Here is a 23,051-nt window from a genome sequence, read left to right as displayed (position 1 = left end):
ACAAGAAAGCCTACAAATTGGTTGACCTCTACTAATATTGCAAGACCAGCCTCATTGACAAGAAAGCCTACAAATCGGTTGACCTCTACTAATATTGCAAGACCAGCCTCATTGACAAGACAGCCTACAAATTGGTTAACCTCTACTAATATTGCAAGACCAGCCTCATTGACAAGAAAGCCTACAAATTGGTTGACCTCTACTAATATTGCAAGACCAGCCTCATTGACAAGACAGCCTACAAATAGGTTAACCTCTACTAATATTGCAAGACCAGCCTCATTGACAAGAAACCCTACAAATTGGTTGACCTCTACTAATATTGCAAGACCAGCCTCATCGACAAGAAAGCCTACAAATCGGTTGACCTCTACTAATAATGCAAGACCAGCCTCATTGACAAGAAAGCCTACAAATTGATTGACCTCTACTAATATTGCAAGACCAGCCTCATTGACAAGAAAGCCTAAAACAAATAGTGAGTGACTTTTCTCATGTACAATTTATCAAGCTAAAAAACACAAAAAATCTTACCTATAGAGTCGGAGACATCCAGTCGACTAAAGAGGAGAGACAATATCAAAGACCAAACTGGCAGGTCTGACAACTTTCCACAGTTTCTCATGTCTTCGTAGATTGGTTTCATTCTCTTGTTATCTTGTTTTGATTGTCGAAGCCCAAACAGTGCTCTAGAGAAACAAATATCAATTCTTTGAGTAGACTAAAACCAAGAAAAACATAAACAATAAACTTTTAAAAGACAAAACCTCCTTTATACATTATAAAGAGCGATGTTTTCCCTCTCAATAACCAATGTATTTTAGATTTTTAAAAAGGAACATTTTTACCCCCCGCCCCCGAGAAAGAAACCTGGTTAAGCGAATGTATAAATTCACTAGACTTTTTAATATTCCAATGATTGGGCTTTTGATCTAGACTTGGAAGACAGTGTGCAAATTGATCCTAAACATTAATTTATTAAACTCTTCTATGAATAGTGCCTACATGCGGGAATACCCGAAGACGTAGAGAGTCTGTTTAACTCTTTCTCTCCTAACTGACGATACCAGCGTTGATTCAACCAGAATGTGGTAAATAATTACGGAGAGAAAGAGTTAAGATTAATCTTTTTCTAGTTCTCCAGCTAAATTTAAATGTATTTCTTTGTCTACTTTAAATAATTATAAATATCAAACTAGAGTTTTCTCAATGTGTTGTCAACGAGCTGGGAATTCTTTTCCCAACGATAAACATCAACTATTAAATTTCTGGGAAAATCGTTAGAGCCGTTTTCGAGAATCGCGTCCACGAGAATCGCGTCCACGACTACAGGATATCCAAGAAAAGGTCACAGCTTTAAGTGAAGCAGGAAAATCTGTTGACCAGGAAACAAACCATACATTCCATGAATGTGTGAGCTGAATAGAGGTATTGTAATAATGAAGTAGATTTATATATCGTTTAAATGTGTACAATCTTTTTTATGTTAGTATAGAAATAAAACTTGCACAATACAATGGCAGAAAGCGGTGAATATTTTTGACTGTCGTTTAGCTTACAAATGCCAAATATAAAATGTTCGCAAATTAAATTATTTTTTTGGCTCGTCATTTTCTATTTTGGTTACAAATTTAACAAACAACAAAGTTCTTTGTGTGTCCTTATTACGTGTGATCTAGTTCTGCTTGTACCATCACTTCCGTCAAGTACCTTTTCTTTCCCTTGTTTAAGATACCAAACAAAACAGTTTATTACCAATATTAAATTAAATAATTGGTTAATTATTTTATTGATTCTTTGTGTTTTCAGGTTAAAAAGTAATTGCACAAAATTACACATTTTCTTCATATTTTGTGGGGAAAATGCTTCTAAATAAGCTAATAACGAGTCTCTCTTGTCCATTCAGCGTTGAACAGCGAACACTGTTTCATAGTAATACTCCTTCTTCCCTAGTGCTATTAGAGCATGGAATGGGTTGCCTGAGCTAGCCAGGAAAACAAGTGACTTGGCAGAATTTATGTCATTGGTTAATATGCAAGACTGAATGCATGACTCGTAGGACGTAATCATCTTCTTTTTTGAAGTAATGTCTGTATTATATAAGATAAGATAACAATTGTCTTTTGAACAGCTTTAGATAAACAAATACGTGGACAAAAGTGGACGAAAACATGTCATCTTGTCATCTAATGTAAAGTAAGCTGGCCTAAACCAGACGATTGAGAGGCTTAAAGTCCATGAATAGTACAGAAAACAACACAGTGAAAACCAGACATTTTTACACTTTTGTCCAATGCCCGATGGACGAAGGCTACAACTCCATTAAGGAGAATGTGTCCTGCCTTTGCCTGACCTATGCATCGAAAATGTATTTTAATAAGAATAAATCTATAATGGTTTAAAGTAAAATTGTGTAAGAATTTTATGCATTGAAATTCTTGCAGCCAACCTTTTTTATTTTTTTTTACAAAAGCCCGTTTTCTTAAGCCCGGGCGCAATGAACCCCTTTGTGCTATGGTTTCTACGCCACTGTCTGAAATCGTGGTCTCTGAATAGAGACAAGAAAAACTATTCATTTTTGTTAACACCACCACTGGTAGCTAGGTTCCTTGCAATTTAAAAAATTATTTAACTATTTATTTATTTTTAAATAGAGAAAATACTTTCGCACATTAATATCTAAAATAACAAGATTACAAAGACAGTTTGTGTGGAAACACAAACTCAAAATCGGCCCCCGAAGTGATCCACCCAGGCAGGCTTCAATATTTTCAGAAAGAACATCCAAATGAAATTATATCAAAGACATTTGAGAGATAAGAATTGAGAAAGATGGTTGACAGATCTTGTGTAGTGCCCCAACGGTACAGCAGATCAAAGGATAGGTGCAAGTGAATGCAAAGTTAGATGTGAACCTGGCCTAACTAGTTCCCCTTTTAGACATTGTGGTCTATAGGGCAGATAATGTAAAGTTCATCTGTTTTTGTGGCCTACGGTTAACGAGGGTGTCATGTAGCCAGCACAACGACCAACCGCCTTTACTTTTCCCCAACTAATATAAGGTACCCATTGGAGCTGGGTGGACTCAGAGTTGCCTAAGGATTCCGAAGTTGAAAAGCCCAGTCTTCACCAGGATTCGAACCCGGGGCCCCCGGTTCGGAAGCCAAGCGCTTTACCGATCAGCTACCGCGCCAATGGCTATTCTATTGATTTTATTTTGAATGAAGTTGACTAAATATGGATTCCTTATACCTCGAAGGAACATATTCTTGTTCGTTTCATTTGGAAAGAAAGTTTAAGAAAGTCTAACTGAAAATACATAACTAGATCTATAAATATAATAATAATAATAGGGCTTGTCTTCGAGTCTAAAGACTAGTGAGGAATGTAGTGTTTCCCGTGGGTGAGCCGCCCCAGCTGTGACCTACATATTTTGCCACTCTCAGGGCAAGTATTACCATTGTCCGCAGGTGGTCGATTTAGATTTTATCCTTTTATGGATTCGTTTAGGACAAGTCATTTGTGGGCTAATTACTGTATTGTCTCCAGCATGCGCAGAGTATTTTTAAAGTGATAATTATTTATATTGGAATGTAGAAACTCTAGACTTGGAGTAAACGAGAATGATTTAGAAGAGATCTAGGCAAAGTATACAGTCAGTTCTAGATTCTTCATCTAGATTCAAGAGAATGATTTAGAAGAGATCTAGGCAAAGTATACAGTCAGTTCTAGATTCTTCATCTAGATTCAAGAGAATGATTTAGAAGAGATCTAGGCAAAGTATACAGTCAGTTCGAGATTCTTCATCTAGATTCAAGAGAGCGAATTAGAAGAGATCTAGGCAAAGTATACAGTCAGTTCGAGATTCTTCATCTAGATTCAAGACTTGTAAAATATAAAATGTTTTACATGTTTCGGATGTTCCTTCAGAGTTGAAGATAGTTACTTCCTAGTCCAAACCTCCCGCAGGACGACGGGGGATGAGAGCGAGCAGGGTTTGAACCCGGGACCATCGATAATTCCAAAAGACAGTCCAGCGCGCAAACCGCACGACCTGGTAGCCACTTCAGATCTAGATTTGGACTAACTAGCCTAAATGATGATTATCTAGATCTAGATTTTATAATACTAATAGCCAAGATAGATCTAGTAAATCTAAATCTATATTATAGATATGTAGATCTCGATCTAGAAAAAAAAAAGAATATATTTAGGTCTAGATCTTAAACTAATAGGCCCAGTGTTTAGATCTAGATCTAATCTAGTTCTTAGTTTAGACTATACCCTTTTCCTTACGTGGATAACAAGCTTTCAGTTTAATTTTTGTTTTAAACAGCCGTATCTTTTTTTTAAAAATAAAATACGGATGTTACAAGATAATTACGTTGCTAAGATTCATCTTGTTCAATACATAAAAAGCAGTTCTGCGCACTTGGTTCACAATTTAATGAAACAAATAGAAACAAATTCTAGCTTATCGATTTTCCGTAGGCCTATATATAGGTCTGTGACATTTTCATGCATACATGGCGGACAATCTATAAATAGCAATCTTTTTGGTGCATCCGTTGTACAAGATAGAGAAAGTGTGGAGAAGTTGTTGTTTTTAAGTTACATGCTTATTGAGTTATCTTATTATTTTTTTTAATCTTATATATTGCAGACGTTTACTTAAAAAAAAAAGAAGATAGATACACGTGTCAATCTTAGTCATGCATGTTAATCAATGACTTAAACTCTGCCAAGTCGTTAGTTGTCCTGGCTGATTCCTGGCTGTCTCCATGTTATCGCAACTCTTGGTGTGCGTAGCTCATTTTGTCGTAGAACATGTCCCGCAAACCTCATGCGACGCTCTGTCACAACCTCACTACGCGTTTGACTCCCAGTTCGTCATAGGATTTCCTTGATTGAGAATGACTCCTAAAATCCGACTTAGCCATCTTTGTTGAGTCACATTTAGTCTTTTTTTTTTCAATTTCGGCAGATGACTATTCACTGCACTTTATTAATTGAGCCCAGCCACTGTTAGAAATTTGTAACCTCTCTTGTCTACGCTCTTGGAATTAGGTGACTGTAGTTTGCTTTTGATTTTATATCGAAAAGGGAAGTTTTATCGTCAAAATTATCTGTTGGAGGATTTTAAACTAAAAAATATCTAGATTTTTTTTTAACAAATTCAAAACCCCCTTAGCTACGCTCATAGAATTTGATAACAGTAGTTTGCTTTACTTTGCTTTAGACTAATATTGAAGAGAGAGGTTTTCTACCTCAAAACTCTCTGTAGGGGGATTTTAAATTCAAAACCATCTGGGGGGGGGGGGGTTAAACTTTTTTAAAAAAGCCCTCTGGAGGAGGGGGATTTTTACTCAAAACCCCCCTTGGCTTGGCTATGCTCATAAAATTTTTAGTGTTTTTTATTTTGTTTTTTTTTTTATATTGAAGAGGTATTTTTCGGCATTAAACCCCACTGAAGGGGAGGGGTTAAACTCAAAACCACATTTGGCTTCGCTCATAGCATTTTGAGTGTCTAATTTGCTTTTGAAACTCAAAACTCCCTTAGCTGCGCTGGGGCAAGTGATGGTTTAGTATTAAAATCTTACATAAAATAAACAAAATCAAAGCAAAAAATCAGTCTCTAAATTCCGATCCCTTCTACAGGGGGATTCCATTTCGGGGAGGGGGATTGAACCCCACCCCCCTGGCTATGCCCATGTTTTGTGGTGTCATTCAATAAGGATAGCGCCAAAAAATCCGGTATTGTCAGCTTTCATTTAATAAAAGTGTAATAATAGGTTGAAGTTTAAACAGGAAAACAGGAAGTCCCAGTACTTAATTTAGTATAATAGCTATTGGCTTTCAATTGTAACTGTATCAATTATGTTATCTTATATTATACAGAAACATGGGAACATGGAGAACAACTGAAGCGACAACAAAAAAAAAGTACAGACCTTCATCAACAGATGCCTGAGAAATATCCTAAAAATACACTGGTACGACAAAGTAGAAAAACGCCAAACTGTGGGAGATGAGTGGACAGAAAAATATAGAAGTGCAGATCTTAGAGAGGAAATGGAGATGGATTGGTCACACCCTTAGAAAAGATACCAGCAACAGAGCTGGGTAGGCCTTAGAGTGGAACTCCCCAGGGAACAAGACGCAGAGGAAGACCAAAAAGAACATGGCGACGCAGTGTACTTGAAGAAGCAGAGAAGACCGGGAAGAGCTGGGACACCATCAAAAAGCTAGCAAGAGACCGTGGAGAGTGGCGTGTTTTTGTAGAGGCCCTATGTTCCATGAGGAACTCAAAGGAGTGATGATGATGATATAATACAGACGTTACTTTAAAAAAAGATGATGATTACGTCCTACGCGTAATGCATCTAGTCATACATATTAACTAATGACCTAAATTCTGCCAAGTCACTGGTTTTCCTGGCAGATATAGTTTGGATCAGTCATGTACCTAAATTTGTAATAGATCTAGACTAAATAATGTTGTTTCGCGCTATTTCAAGCTTTTAGCTTTCTCAATACGCTATGATCTTATCACTTATCTGGTCCAGGTGGGCACGACGTGCTAACCACTCCGCTAGCAAGGTACTTAGTACGAGAGAAAATTGTATAGTTATATACTAATTGTTTCAATTAGAGCCGTTTTACTAGACAGCCAAAGTGGGACTAGATCTATTACGAATTTAATCACATGGATGATAAAAAATAAATTCTATTTAAGCTGTATATGTGAACACAAGGCGACAATAACAAAATTTGTAATACCAATTTTTCTTTAAAATTTGATATCAACAATTGATCAAACCAACTAACTATTGAACGAACAAAATGTCTATGTCAGTAAAATCAATTTATTGTGTAGTCAACGCCAGGCTTAAAATTGGAATGCAATTAAATAGCCTTGGCCAAACTTTTTAAAAAATGCGAACTAAAATAGCGAAACAAATACAGAAAGTAGGCAGACGATGAATAGCTGACTCTGATACGATGCTCTTGAAAATGCTTCTAGTGCTGAAAGAAACAGATAGTTTTTTTTTATAACAAGCAATCAGTTATTCTACACCAGATGATCTTAGGGTGGAAATGTATTTAATTTATTAAGATTTATGATTATTTTGACGGGAACACTTTTTTCATCCTTCAATGAAATGGCTGCATTACAAAGCCTCCCTCCCTCTCCCCCCCCCCCCCACGTTTTTGACTTTATTATATAGAATATCTGAATCAAAGGCATTGTCATTGCCATGTCTTAAAATCCACTATTAGTTCTCTATCAGACTTCACTCGAAAGACCGCAACCTGTTCATTTAGAATATGCACACAATTTATTTTTGTGTCCGCCATTGAAACAATAAACTTTTTGGCACTTCCACCTACTCTAACACACACACACACACACACACAAGACCTTACATAACAATTCTAGAATCGCTTAGCTTGACCTGAACCATTTGTATTTATTATTTTATTATGTGGCTAATCAGCAAGGAACTCTCCCATCCCCAATATATATTTTTGGTATCTCCAATAAAAATCTAGGAGAAAATTGTTAAATTAAACCATTATAACTTATATATTATAATAGACTTTCCGAGGTCTCCTGTATTTCCACGGCCTCTTGGAAATCTCCTGAAAATGCAAAATATACGAAAAAGTCATGGAAATCCCCTGACATTATTAAAATCTCTTGAAAACTCATAAATATCTCCTGAAAAATAGACAAAATTGTCATTTTGGGGCGCCAATCGTACGCGTGATAAAAAAGCGACATTGTCAGCTTTCATTCAAATAAAAATTTGTGCAAAGACAAATGTTTCTTCTAAAACAAAATCTTAATTTTGACATTATGTTTATCCCTACCCCAGACTGGTACCCGCAAAATCCGTTTCGCATAGGGCCTCGCAATTTTTAGAGTCGGCCCTGCCCCAATATATATATATATACTCGACAATGACATGTCGCTCATTCTCATGCAAGATTCCAAAATCTAAGAGATCTTGAAAGTGGGTATAGAGTTTCATACTAACCAGACTTAGAACTGAACTCACCGCAAAGTGATTCTTTACAATATCTTTCAGGTGGGCACATCGAACAAGCCATTCCATCAATGTACAAAGGATCACCTATAATATTGCCACTGTGTGTAAATAAAATAGCCATTTATTTATTAATAGTTCTAGTTATACTTCAATAAGAAAAAAAAAATACCTGTATGATCTAGTTATTATTAGAACAAGTCAACAAAAGGGAAATAATGTGTAAAACAAGCGAAATATACAAAATCCTTTTTTAAGACACAAAAGCTTATATAAGGGGAAGAATTGAGCCTTTAAAAACTAAATCTATTAATAATGTAGAACAGTGATTCCCAAAGTGGTCTATATAGACCCCCAGGGGTCTACGAAGACCTCCAAGGGGTCTACGAAAGTGAAAAAATAAATTGGGGGTCTATGAGATGTCCACGGGGGTCTACGACAATAGATTTCATCCAAGCAGGTCGTTACTTAATTTTCACATTCCATTCATGTTAATATTTCCTACACTAATATATGATTTGTACCCGAGTTAATCCTTTCAATATTTATCCTGCTATTCAAACAAATAATTGTTGTATTCAATTTCAATACTTATTTAAATAGCTTAATTTTGTCTACATGTAACTAATATTTAGAAAGAAAAAAAAAAGAAATGTAGACAGTAATTATTTAATTATTTAAAATTGGGATTCCTTCCTTGTCAAGCACACATTTGCCTAAGGGACCTTTTTATGACGATATGGATCTGCATCTGAGACAATGTCACCCTGACAAAAATTAAGATTTGAAAAACTTTTGAACACTCAAAGTTCAGAATAGACCCACAAAATCTCTGTTCGACATCATATAGAGAAGATGATGGTTTGTGAGAGTCTTACAAGATTTCTTTACTTATAGCAAAATACGGAAAACATCAAAGGTCAAACATTGATTCTACCAGTCGTTTTACACAAACCTACATCTGTTATTATTGAAAGAATTTCTTTAAGCGACTATACAGTTTAAGGTCGCTTTGGTGGCATGAGTTATAAAATTAAAAGCTTCTTATGTAAATCTTTGCAAAAGATAGAAATACAGTTTGGTCTGACAAGGTGTAGCGCTGTGTGCTACAAACTGTCTAATTATCACCATTTTATCTCATCTCATCTATGCCTGTGGTCCTTTCTGAGCATAGGCCACCAACCAGCTTCCTCCAGGTATCTCGGTTGGCGAATATCTTCAACTATTCCCACGTCTTGCCCATCTGCTTGGCATCTGCTTCCATATCGCGGTGCCATGGTAAAACTCGAGCAGCCTTCCATCAGCTGAAGAACACCTGGGGATCTAGGGAAATAAGCACCACCACCAAGATTAGGCTCTTTAACGCTATTGTTAAGCCGGTACTACTTTACGGAGCAGAGACCTGGAGAACCACCATCACCACCATGAAAACAATCCAGGTATTCATCAATACCTGTCTGAGGAAGATTCTTATAATCCGCTGGCATAGAACAAAGCAGCAGCCCGTTGAAGTAGATATCCTTCAGAGACGTTGGAGATGGATAGTTCACACCCTACGCAAGCCTGCATCAAGCATAACAAGGCAAGCCCTAACCTGGAACCCATAAGGAAAGAGGAAGAGGGGACGGCCCAGGAATACATGGCGCTAATAGTCACTGTCTCCTTATATTTCCTTAAGATTGACCCACGAGACCTGGTTTAGGCTCCAGTTACTCGCCTTCGCCTCTTTCCTGTTAATGAAAACAGTTCCGCAGATTCAATATTTGAGCCAAACGTGAAAGATCAAGAAATACACGAACAACTGCTCTTTGCGAAACCTTTTACAATGATACTTAAGGCATATTAATTAATTAATTAATATTTAATGTTGGAAAGACTACTTCATAGAACAACAAATTCGTACGTAAAACATAATATCCTAAGTTGTGTAGTTTTAAATTACCTTTTCGCTCTTCAACTCATTACAGTTAGATATTTGTTTAAAAAATGTTGATGAATTTGCAAAAATTTGCAAGTTGAGCAGGGGGTCTACCGAAAACCAGAAAACATGGCAAGGGGTCTACGAGACAATAAAGTTTGGGAACCACTGATGTAGAACTTGTTTCCCTTATTCAATGTCAAACAAAATAATTAATTACTAATAATTAATTTCAACATTTTTTGAGGTTTAATAAATAATTTTTAAAAGTTTGAACTTTTTCCGAGAATGGGTGTGGGAGAAATAAAGATAAAAAATATCTAAAGGACCAATCTTATCGGAGTAGTCTAGATTAGACAGAACATGAGTTTCATACTAAGGATGGCTGCCTGGTCGTGCGGTTTGTGCGCTGGACTGTCGTTCGGATTTATCGACCGTCGAGGGTTCTAACCCCTGCCCGCTCCCATCCCTTGTCGTCCTGCGGGAGGTTTGGACTAGGAAGTAAACTATCTATCTAACTCTGAAAGAACATCCGAAACATGTAAAACATTTTACAAAACATGATGACTACTTTGGATTAAACAAAGAATGATAACAAGTTTGGGTTAGAGTCTAATAAAAAAGTAACACTTGAAACTGAATAGAAAAGACAAAGGTTTGAGGATATTCTGAATACGGTAAAACTTTAATAGATAATAAACCCAAATGATGATGATAAAGGAATGAAAAATGTAACATTAAAGGAACTGTTTGGAATAAGCACTATTGAAGAGCTGAAAGTACATTTTATCAAATGGATATCAACTGTACAAAGATAATACTTGATACTTATCAGACTATCATCACTTAGTTTCTAATTGTTAATCCATCTTTATATCAAGTGGGGAAAAACGTTTCAGCTAGGTTGCAAATCTTCTAAAGATATTTAAAAAAAAACAACAACTAAACATTACTAATCAAGAAGTTTTAATACTAAACCTAATTAAATTGAAGTCTAATTTTGAAATTTTACTGTCAGAGAAGCCCACTCATATGCGTTTATTATTTGTTAGGTAAATTCATGTAATGAATATTAAAACTTATGTAGCTTTATTTTAAATATAACATTTTTCATCTAGGCTACAGATATCAGAATCATTGAGGAAAAAAAATACATATTTCAATATTTGAAGTTGTTGATGAGTTTTTTAAAAAATGCATAATAAGCTAATTAAATCGGACATTTTTTTTTATTGTACTTGAGTCTGTTCTAATAATACCATTGATGAGTAATGACTGCGTGTGTATGTGTGTGAGGCTACTTACGCTGGTCCATACTGACAAGTGAGGAGATTGGCACTAGGGACGGGCGACGTCCACTTGACCGAGGTTAGCTTTAAGCACAACCTTTTGCCACATCCCAGAGCGTAGGATTTGGCCCATACAACCTGTGAGAGGTATAAAATAATGCTAGTGTCATGTATCTAACTCGTACACACATACACGCACACACGTAATGTTATCTATGTTATGAGGATCCTAGCGCTCACACACACACACGTAATGTTATCTATGTTATGAGGATCCTAGCGCTCACACACACACGTAATGTTATATCTATGTTATGAGGATCCTAGCGCTCACACACACACGTAATGTTATCTATGTTATGAGGATCCTAGCGCTCACACAGAAACGTAATGTTATCTATGTTATGAGGATCCTAGCGCTCACACACGCACGTAATGATATCTATGTTATGAGGATCCTAGCGCTCACACACACACACGTAATGTTATCTATGTTATGAGGATCCTAGCGCTCACACACACACACGTAATGTTATCTATGTTATGAGGATCCTAGCGCTCACACACACACACGTAATGTTATCTATGTTATGAGGATCCTAGCGCTCACACACACACACGTAATGTTATCTATGTTATGAGGATCCTAGCGCTCACGCACACACGTAATGTTATCTATGTTATGAGGATCCTAGCGCTCACGCACACACGTAATGTTATCTATGTTATGAGGATCCTAGCGCTCACGCACACACGTAATGTTATCTATGTTATGAGGATCCTAGCGCTCACGCACACACGTAATGTTATCTATGTTATGAGGATCCTAGCGCTCACGCACACACGTAATGTTATCTATGTTATGAGGATCCTAGCGCTCACGCACACACGTAATGTTATATCTATGTTATGAGGATCCTAGCGCTCACACACACACGTAATGTTATCTATGTTATGAGGATCCTAGCGCTCACGCACACACACGACATGTATCTGTGTTATATTTACCTCTAGCTCGCACACACACAGACATGAACTTAACGTGCGATTATTTTTTCCTTAGAAGTTGAGCTGAGGTGGAGGCGGGGGGGGGGGTTAAAAAGTAAAGATCCCCCTTTTCAGACCTTGCGATCTATAGGGCAGATGATGTTCAAGTTTTTCCTTTCTTGACCAACGGTTAACAAGCAGGGTATCATGTGGCCAGCACAACGACCAACCGCCTTTACTTTCCCCAGCTAAAGTCAGGTACCCATTAGAGCTGGGTGGACTCGGGATCAATTCCCTGAGATGTCTCTTCTGTTCTAATTTAAACTGTAAAATGACCACAAAATATGACTACCTGTTTCATGTTTTTAAGCTTTTATTCTGAAAATAAAGATAAATGTCTGAAAAGAGACTACGCGTATTTAATCCTGTATGTTTCTTAAACTCGAGTACCCTTGTGAACACACACTAAACAAATGTTTCTTTGTGTAATATCCACTAAACGAGCGTTTCCCAGACTGTGTTACGCGGAACACTTTGGGTTCCGCGAGGCCTGAATAGGTGTTCTACAAACTACTGGAATAATTTACCTGTAGGCCACCACGTGAATTAATCTCTCCAAAAAAAAAAAGGCAAAGTGTTCCGCTAAACACTCAGAATGTGCGAAGTGTTCCGTTAATGATAAAGTTTGGGAAACACTGCACTAAACAAATGTGTCCCTGTGTGTAATGTCAACTAAACAAATGTTTCCCCTGTGTGTAATGTCAACTAAACAAATGTTTCTCTGAGTGTAATGTCATCTAAACAAATGTTTCTCTGTGTGTAATGACAACTAAACAAATGTTCCCCCGTGTGTAATGTCAACTAAACAAATGTTTCCCTGTGTCTGTGTGTAATGTCAACTAAACAAATGTTTCCCCTGTGTGTAATGTCAACTAAACAAATGTTTTCCTGTGTGTAATGTCAACTAAAAAAATGTTTCCCCTGTGTGTAATGTCAACTAAACAAATGTTTCCCCTGTGTGTAATGTCAACTAAACAAAAGTTTCTCTGTGTGTAATGTCATCTAAACAAATGTTTCTCTGTGTGTAATGACAACTAAACAAATGTTCCCCCGTGTGTAATGTCAACTAAACAAATGTTTCCCCTGTGTGTAATGTCAACTAAACAAATGTTTCCCCTGTGTGTAATGTCAACTAAACAAATGTTTCTCTGTGTGTAATGTCATCTAAACAAATGTTTCTCTGTGTGTAATGACAACTAAACAAATGTTCCCCCGTGTGTAATGTCAACTAAACAAATGTTTCCCTGTGTGTAATGTCAACTAAACAAATGTTTCCCCTGTGTGTAATGTCAACTAAACAAATGTTTCTCTGTGTGTAATGTCAACTAAACAAATATTTCCCTGTGTGTAATGTCAACTAAACAAATGTTTCCCTGTGTGTAATGTCAACTAAACAAATGTTTCCCCTGTGTGTAAAGTCAACTAAACAAATGTTTCCCCTGTGTGTAAAGTCAACTAAACAAATGTTTCCCCTGTGTGTAATGTCAACTAAACAAATGTTTCCCCTGTGTGTAATGTCAACTAAACAAATGTTTCTCTGTGTGTAATGTCAACTAAACAAATATTTCCCTGTGTGTAATGTCAACTAAACAAATGTTTCCCTGTGTGTAATGTCAACTAAACAAATGTTTCCCCTGTGTGTAAAGTCAACTAAACAAATGTTTCCCCTGTGTGTAATGTCAACTAAACAAATGTTTCCCATGTGTGTAATGTCAACTAAACAAATGTTTCTCTGTGTGTAATGTCAACTAAACAAATATTTCCCTGTGTGTAATGTCAACTAAACAAATGTTTCTCTGTGTGTAATGTCAACTTAACAAATGTTCCCCTGTGTGTAATGTCAACTAAACAAATGTTTCTCTGTGTGTAATGTCAACTAAACAAATGTTTCTCTGTGTGTAATGTCATCTAAACAAATGTTTCTCTGTGTGTAATGACAACTAAACAAATGTTCCCCTGTGTGTAATGTCAACTAAACAAATGTTTCCCTGTGTGTAATGTCAACTAAACAAATATTTCCCTGTGTGTAATGTCAACTAAACAAATGTTTCCCTGTGTGTAATGTCAACTAAACAAATATTTCCCTGTGTGTAATGTCAACTAAAAAAATGTTTCCCCTGTGTGTAATGTCAACAAAACAAATGTTTCCCTGTGTGTAATGTCAACTAAACAAATGTTTCTCTGTGTGTAATGTCAACTAAACAAATGTTTCCCTGTGTGTAATGTCAACTAAACAAATATTTCCCCTGTGTGTAATGTCAACTAAACAAATGTTTCCCCTGTGTGTAATGTCAACTAAACAAATGTTTCCCTGTGTGTAATGTCAACTAAACAAATGTTTCCCTGTGCAGAAAGTCAACGTCTGTTATGTCTTTAAAGCTCTAAGTCTCACCCAAACGTAATATCCTAAAATAACTAAATATCTAAAAAGTTAAATGTCTACCTTTGTCGTGTAATGCCCTGATAGGAAAAAAAAGTTTACATGTATGTAATGTCCTCAAAGGAGGCGTGGTGGTTGAGTTGTAAAGCACTTGGCTTCCGGGGTCGAATCCTGGTGAAGACTGGGATTTTTTATTTCGGGATTTTTGGGCGTCTCTGATTCCCCCCAGCTCTAATGGGTACCTATAAAGTACCTGACTATAAAGTACCTGACAATAAAGTACCTGACAATAAAGTACCTGACAATAGGTTGTTCTGGCCACATGACACCCGTGGGCTACAGAAACAGATGACCTTTACATCATCTGCCCCGTAGACCTGAAAGGGTGTTAAAAAGGGTACTTTACTTTTAAAACAAAAACATAAAATCGAAGAAATGTCTAAAACGCGAAATGTCTACTTGTGTAATGTTCTTTAAGAAAAAAAAAAGTGTACATGCATGTAATGTCCTCAAAAAAAAAGTCTACCTGTTTGTAATGTCCACAAACAGCGTAAGGTCTGCATTTCTTAGTTGCAAAATCATAGTCTTTTTTCTCACCGTACCAAGCATCCAGTGCGTGTTTAGGTGTTGTCTCATCTGTAAATAAATGACATCTCAACATTGGCCACTATCACGTTCTACAGAAACAAAGTCTATATCAACTCCACATTGGCCACTATCTTGTTCTACAGAAACAAAGCCTATATCATTATTGTTTTGGGGGGAAAACTGATCAATTCCACCTGCTGAATATTTCAATTTCTCTTGGCCAAATGTTATGTCCACATACAAAATGACTGGGAATTACGGAATATTTAGGGCGCACTGGAATACACCCAACTCTAATGGGTTCCTATCATTTGTTGACGTGGTGAAACGTAAAAGACGGTTCGTCGTTCTGCGTGCCAAGTGACACCCTAGTTAACTATGGACCACAGAAACAAATGACCTTTACATCATTTGCCATATAGATCGCAAGTTCTGGAAGTGGAATTTTACTTTTACTCAACTTATTTCAAAATACAACTGACTTTTCTTTGGTGTATGCATTAAAAATACCACTGATCTTTCTTTGGTGTGTGCATTAAAAATACCACTGACTTTTCTTTGGTGTATGCATTAAAAATACAACTGACCTTTCTTTGGTGTATGCATTAAAAATACAACTGACCTTTCTTTGGTGTATGCATTAAAAATACAGCTGACCTTTCTTTGGTGTATGCATTAAAAATACAACTGACCTTTCTTTGGTGTATGCATTAAAAATATAACTGACCTTTCTTTGGTGTATGCATTAAAAATACAACTGACCTTTCTTTGGTGTATGCATTAAAAATACAACTGACCTTTCTTTGGTGTATGCATTAAAAATACAACTGACCTTTCTTTGGTGTATGCATTAAAAATACAACTGACCTTTCTTTGGTGTATGCATTAAAAATACAACTGACCTTTCTTTGGTGTATGCATTAAAAATATAACTGACCTTTCTTAGGTGAGTGCATTCAAAATACAGCTGATCTTTCTTTGGTGTATGCATTAAAAATATAACTGACCTTTCTTTGGTGTATGCATTAAAAATACAACTGACCTTTCTTTGGTGTATGCATTAAAAATACAACTGACCTTTCTTTGGTGTATGCATTAAAAATATAACTGACCTTTCTTTGGTGTATGCATTAAAAATATAACTGACCTTTCTAAGGTGAGTGCATTCAAAATACAGCTGATCTTTCTTTGGTGTATGCATTAAAAATATAACTGACCTTTCTTTGGTGTATGCATTAAAAATACAACTGACCTTTCTTTGGTGTATGCATTAAAAATATAACTGACCTTTCTTAGGTGAGTACATTCAAAATACAGCTGATCTTTCTTTGGTGTATGCATTAAAAATATAACTGACCTTTCTTTGGTGTATGCATTAAAAATACAACTGACCTTTCTTTGGTGTATGCATTAAAAATACAACTGACCTTTCTTTGGTGTATGCATTAAAAATATAACTGACCTTTCTTAGGTGAGTGCATTCAAAATACAGCTGATCTTTCTTTGGTGTATGCATTAAAAATATAACTGACCTTTCTTTGGTGTATGCATTAAAAATACAACTGACCTTTCTTTGCTGTATGCATTAAAAATACAACTGACCTTTCTTTGGTGTATGCATTAAAAATACAACTGACCTTTCTTTGGTGTATGCATTAAAAATACAACTGACCTTTCTTTGGTGTATGCATTAAAAATATAACTTACCTTTCTTAGGTGAGTGCATTCAAAATACAGCTGATCTTTCTTTGGTGTATGCATTAAAAATATAACTGACCTTTCTTTGGTGTATGCATTAAAAATACAACTGACCTTTCTTTGGTGTATGCATTAAAAATACAACTGACCTTTCTTTGGTGTATGCATTAAAAATATAACTGACCTTTCTTAGGTGAGTACATTCAAAATACAGCTGATCTTTCTCTGGTGTATGCATTAAAAATATAACTGACCTTTCTTTGGTGTATGCATTAAAAATACAACTGACCTTTCTTTGGTGTATGCATTAAAAATACAACTGACCTTTCTTTGGTGTATGCATTAAAAATATAACTGACCTTTCTTTGGTGTATGCATTAAAAATATAACTGACCTTTCTTAGGTGAGTACATTCAAAATACAGCTGATCTTTCTTTGGTGTATGCATTAAAAATATAACTGACCTTTCTTTGGTGTATGCATTAAAAATATAACTGACCTTTCTTTGGTGTGTGCATTAAAAATACAACTGACCTTTCTTTGGTGTATGCATTAAAAATACCAATGACCTTTCTTTGGTGTATGCATTAAAAATACCACTGACCTTTCTTTGGTGTGTGCATTAAAAATACCACTGACCTGTTGAAAAGTACAGATTTTCCCCAACTATCTCATGAACTCCTATGTTCAAAAGTTTACTCATGGTGGTGTGGTCAAACTGACATTTATCTGCATGGGCCTGGGCAGAGTTTCCTAGAGCCTCATCCCAGTTCTGGAGGAAGTAAGAGTGGATGGTCATGTGACACATGATAACAGAACTTTAACCAATGGCAGATTTGTGAACGACCTTGCAGATTTCACAAGACCTATACATTTAGCGGTAATTAATTCTTTCCATGCAATATGCTACTTCAAATCTACTCGTGACGCTTGCCTACAGCCAGTCCAAGTGAGTGTTTGAATCAGATTTCAAACGGCAATTCCCTAAACTCTTGTCTTTCAACACCCCACCCCATTCTTATTCATATCCGATTACTTCCCCTTTCCTCGAGCCTCTAACTCAGCGGTTCTCAATCTATTAGCTTGACGACCCCTTATTACGATTCCCCACTATAGGACGAAAGTCAAGACACCCAACTGTAAAATTATTTCCGTTCTTAAGCGTAATTAAGTACTTTTGCTAATGTTAGAAAATCATAATCAAGTCTGGCCTTAGACCACTGCAGACTATGCGACCGCAGTGGGCCCGCACTTTTATAGGCCCCGCGCTAATTGTAAGCGTAAAAATGAAAATAAACCATTATAACTTATAACAGGGTTCCGAGGGACCATATCGAGGCAAGAGCCAAGATCACAATTAATGACGTCTTCTGCATTTCTGTTTTCTGTATTTAGAGACTTTTGGACTAACAGACTGGAAAACCATGTTTTGCAAAAATATTATCGGAAATGAAAAAACAGAAGGCGCAAAACACACACACACACACACACGCACGCACGCACGCACGCACACACGCACGCACGCACGCACACACGCACGCACGCACATACACACATACACACATACATACATATATATATATATATATATATATATATATATATATATATATTACCTAACAGTTGATCCAGATGTGTGTTTCAAGCCTTGAAGAGAAATCATTTTACGATTCACAGCAACTAATGAGTTAAATTAACTCTTTCTGTCTCCGGTAATTTTTCAATTTTGACTGTGAGTAAACTTCTGGCTATAGCAAACAGCATGCCAGGTAAGTTTGGAAAGTAGGTTAAAATTGTGTCCGCAAGCATGAGCAAATGCACTTAGAAACTATCATTTTATTCGTAGGAAAAGGTTTCAATATAATTTTCCTCATGGAATGTAGCTAAAGAAGATAAAATGTAGATATTATTTTAGTCCAATTTTCTTTGCAAAAGCTTAAGTAACTTTTAGAAAAGTTGGGGGTTGCATTTTCGCATTTGATCTTTGTAGTCACGTCTTTTTGTATTATTTTAATTCCTTGCAGTGACGTCTTCTTTTATTCTTCTAATTCCTTGCAGTGACGTATTCTTTTATTCTTCTAATTCCTTTCAAGGACGTTTACATATATTAGTGGATTAATCATGTAGTGAGTTCCGAGGTGATTCATTTGTAAAAAGGCTTAAATCCATACAAACTGTACCTACCATAGCAAGCACACCATCTGTACTTACCATAGCAAGCATACCATCTGTACCTACCATAGCAAGCATACCATCTGTACTTACCATAGCAAGCATACCATCTGTACCTACCATAGCAAGCATACCATCTGTACTTACCATAGCAAGCATACCATCTGTACTTACCATAGCAAGCATACCATCTGTACCTACCATAGCAAGCATACCATCTGTACTTACCATAGCAAGCATACCATCTGTACTTACCATAGCAAGCATACCATCTGTACCTACCATAGCAAGCATATCGGCTGCACCTTCTTTGGCTCTTGCCTCGTTATGGGCCCTAACTATATCCATTTTTTCCTCTTCACTGAATCCGTCAGTTCCTCTTTTCACTAACCTATGACTTGTGACATTCAGCTCTAAAAAATAGATTAACGAGGCTCGTTAGTTTAATGGAGGCCTGGTGGCCGAGTGGTATATCGCTTGTATTCCAAACTGTGGGATTTCGAGTTCGAGTCCCAGGGAGAATGTGTTTTATTGTTTCAGAATTTCTAGTTCACACAACTTTAATGGGTATTTGAGAAAGTAGAGGCTGCTAGTTGTGCTGGACACATAAAAGTCAGCATTAGAGTTTGAGTTTTGAGCACATCGGTACAATTTAGGCCATGTCGTGCCCGTAATCCTTCGAGGATTACTCTCCTTTTACAAGAGCCAAATTCCACACACAGTTAAATCATTAAAAACAAGGTCTATCCACAGTTAAAATAGTAAAGGTAGTAAAAATTTAATAATGAGAAAAAGTCTTATGTAAATATTATAGGGTCACAATTTCATAAATCAGGTCTTCGTAGTCAACCCTACCTACCCGACAAAGCCCAGTATCTTTCCTGGTTCGACATTGTCGAATAGTGTTTTTAAGTTGTGCGCTCTAAAAAAATGTTTCCCTAACATCCTGGTATCTGGGGCAATCAACGAGGATATGATCAACCCTAAAGTAAAGTACTTGACCTTTATGTTATATTTGCAAGACCAGCCTCATTGACAAGAAAGCCTAAAACAAATAGAGTAGTGACTTTTCTCATGTAAGTTTTTATCAAGCAAACAGTACAAGTAAAAAAAAGGTTCCCCTTTCAGACCTTGTGATCTATAGGGTAGACGATATAAAGGTCATCTGATTCTGTGGCCTACGGTCAACACAACGACCAACCGCCTTTACTTTTTCCCCAACTAATGTCAGGTGCCCAATAGAGCTGGGTGGACTCAGAGGCGCCCGAAGATTCCGAAATTAAAAGTTCCAGGATTCGAACCCCGGTTTGGAAGTCAAGCGCTTTACCGCTCAGCCACCGCGACTCCTAAAACAGCACAAGAAATCTTACCTATTGAGTCGGAGACATCCAGTCGACTAAAGAAGACCGACAATATCAAAGACCAAACTGGCAGGTCTGACAACTTTCCGCAGTCTCTCATGATTTCTTAGATTGGTCTCATTTTTCTTGTCATCTTGTTTTGATTGTCGAAGCCCAAACAGTGTTCTAGATAACAAATATCAATTCTTTGAGTAGGCATAAAACATGGCATAAAAAATGGTTATGTTATGGTTATGTTATGGTTATGTTATTGTTATGGTATGTTATGGTATGTTATGTTATGGTTATGTTATGGTTATGTTATGGTTATGTTATGGTTATGTTATGGTTATGTTATGTTATGGTTATGTTATGGTTATGTTATGTTATGCTTATGTTATGCTTATGTTATGCTTATGTTATGCTTATGTTATGCTTATGTTATGTTATTGTTATGTTTATGTTATTGTTATGTTATGGTTATGGTTATGTTATTGTTATGTTATGGTTATGTTATGGTATGTTATTTTATGGTATGGTATGTTATGGTATGGTTATGTTATTGTTATGTTTTGTTATGTTATGTTATGGTTATGTTATGTTATGCTTATGTTATGTCATGATAATGTTTATGTTATGTTAATGTTATGTTAACTTATTTGGAACATCGGCACATTTTCGACTGATACTCCTGTAGAATTGCAGTGGATGATATGCAGTCAGTACGATTATCCATCGTCTGAAATATAATAGATGTAATATGTGTAATATGTAGGCTCGGACAGAAACATTATTTAGTGTCAACTTATAACATTAATTCGCGTACCTAAACAAGTTATAACTAACCATAATATTAAACAGAAATAACAATTAAACAAAATAAAAAAAACTATGTAATTGTGACATTATGGGGAAATAACTATGTTTGATTAATTGTAAAGACAGGAGTGATTCTCCTTAAGATGCTTTAAGTATATAAGGGCATGTAGACCTTGTTTAATTGCCACTTGCTCATGAGTTACCAGCTTCACCACTGGACCTGTGTTGTGAACTGTATATTTTTTCTGTTAGTTACCGGTATTGGTCGTGCGTCTTGGGGGTGCTAGGGAGAAGTGTGCCCTGCTTTGGAAATCCTTGGGCTAAGTATCACATTTAATTTAATATAAAAAGAAGGAGAATTATCTTAAATGTACAGTTAAACATACCTTGTTTTCTTCTTCGTCAAATTACATTTAAAAAAAACTTTTACATCTGTTAATATTATTAAGTCTACTTTTTATTAAATCTTTGGAAAGAGGGTTGGGACTTGTGAAACCCTGTACTGGGTCTTCGCTTACTTCACTGCAGCCCTGGCCTAGATTGACATTTTCAGCATATAGTTTCAAAGGGCCCTACACTATATTTTTGTCAACATCCCAATGGCTATTCTATTAATTTTATTTTGAATGAAATAGGCTAACTATGGACTCCAGATACCTCGAAGGAACATATTCTTGTTCTATCATGTGGAAAGAAAGTATAACAGAAAATACATAATTAGATCTATAAATTAAAAAACTGGAACAGACACAAAATAGAGCAGTGAGATTCATAACAAACGAATATTCACATTTGACTAGAGTAACACCTTTAGTAAAATCACTAAATTTAGAAAGCCTTCAGGACAGAAGACTCAAAAGTAAAGTAGCAATCATACATAAAACACTGAACCATAATCTTCAAATACAAAAACAAAATTTAATAAATACTCTGAAAGACACAAAGATAAAGGCACACTCCTCGTCCCATATGCTAGGACAAATTTGTACAAATACTCCTTCTTCCCTAGTGCTATTAGAGCATGGAATGGGTTGCCTGAGCTAGCCAGGAAAACCAGTGACTTGGCTGAATTTAAGTCATTGGTTAATATGCATGACTAAATGCATGACGCATAGGACGTAATCATCTTCTTTTTGAAGTAACGTCTGTATTATATAAGATAAGATAAGATAAATAAACTAGACTATTTATATTTGAATGTAAGAACTCTAGACTTAAAGTAAATGAGAACGAATTGGAAGAGATTTTTATCATCTAGGCAAAGTAGTCAGTTTAGTTCTAGAATTATTCTAGATTATTCATTTAGATTCTAGACTTCAGATCTAGATCTGGACTAGCTAGCCTAAATGATGCTTATCTAGACCAAGATTTTTAATAGCCAATTTCTACTCTAGATCCAGTAAATCTAAATCTATATTCTAGATATTTAGATGTCGATCTAGAAAAAAAATATTGAATATATTTATATCTAGATCTTAAACTAGTAAGCCCAGTGTTTAGATCTAGAATAGACTTCACCTTGTTCCTTACGTGGATAAAGTCTTGTCATAACGAGTTCGCACTTTTAATTTTTTAACAATCTTATCTTATTTCATAAAACACAGATGTTACTTCAAACAAGAAGATGATTACGTTGCTAGGATTCATCTTGTTCAATACATAAAAAGCAGTTCTGCGCACTTGGTTCACAATTTAACGAAGAAAATAGAATAATATTCTAGCTTATCGATTTTCCGTAGGCCTAAATAT

General features: G+C 36.1%; 2 protein-coding genes and 1 long non-coding RNA gene across 7 annotated transcripts in view; all 3 read right to left on the bottom strand.

Annotated features, from left to right (window-relative positions):
- The window catches only part of LOC129927192 (uncharacterized), a 16,063-nt gene extending 11,626 nt beyond the window's left edge, over positions 1-4,437 (bottom strand). Inside the window, exons 1-2 of one of the 2 annotated variants that reach the window (XR_008778788.1) lie at positions 4,297-4,437; positions 535-689 (exon numbers count right to left, since the gene is read on the bottom strand). This is a non-coding gene — a long non-coding RNA (uncharacterized LOC129927192). Of the gene's footprint in view, positions 1-534; positions 690-4,284 lie in introns of both variants that reach the window. The other variant, XR_008778787.1, reaches the window with a different exon arrangement.
- The window catches only part of LOC106067210 (GLIPR1-like protein 1), a 53,794-nt gene that overhangs the window by 16,045 nt on the left and 14,698 nt on the right, over positions 1-23,051 (bottom strand). The window lies entirely within an intron of this gene.
- LOC106063050 (GLIPR1-like protein 1) lies at positions 6,850-22,950 on the bottom strand. Of its 3 annotated transcripts, none has more exons than XM_056034591.1 (9): positions 22,821-22,950; positions 21,139-21,222; positions 20,514-20,669; positions 19,426-19,556; positions 17,611-17,743; positions 15,212-15,321; positions 11,275-11,396; positions 8,064-8,152; positions 6,850-7,026 (listed from the first exon to the last, which is right to left on the bottom strand). In XM_056034591.1, exons 3-9 carry the CDS (start codon positions 20,602-20,604, stop codon positions 6,944-6,946), a joined length of 759 nt encoding a protein of 252 aa, XP_055890566.1. In that variant the 5' UTR covers positions 20,605-20,669; positions 21,139-21,222; positions 22,821-22,950; the 3' UTR covers positions 6,850-6,943. The 3 variants fall into 3 exon arrangements, with proteins under 3 accessions (XP_055890566.1, XP_055890567.1, XP_055890568.1); XM_056034592.1 differs by having other exon boundaries at positions 21,158-21,222; XM_056034593.1 differs by having other exon boundaries at positions 22,833-22,915.

Source organism: Biomphalaria glabrata, chromosome 7, assembly GCF_947242115.1.
Source record: "Biomphalaria glabrata chromosome 7, xgBioGlab47.1, whole genome shotgun sequence".
NCBI classification, from domain to species: domain Eukaryota; kingdom Metazoa; phylum Mollusca; class Gastropoda; family Planorbidae; genus Biomphalaria; species Biomphalaria glabrata.
This window is presented reverse-complemented; position numbering and strand designations above follow the sequence as displayed.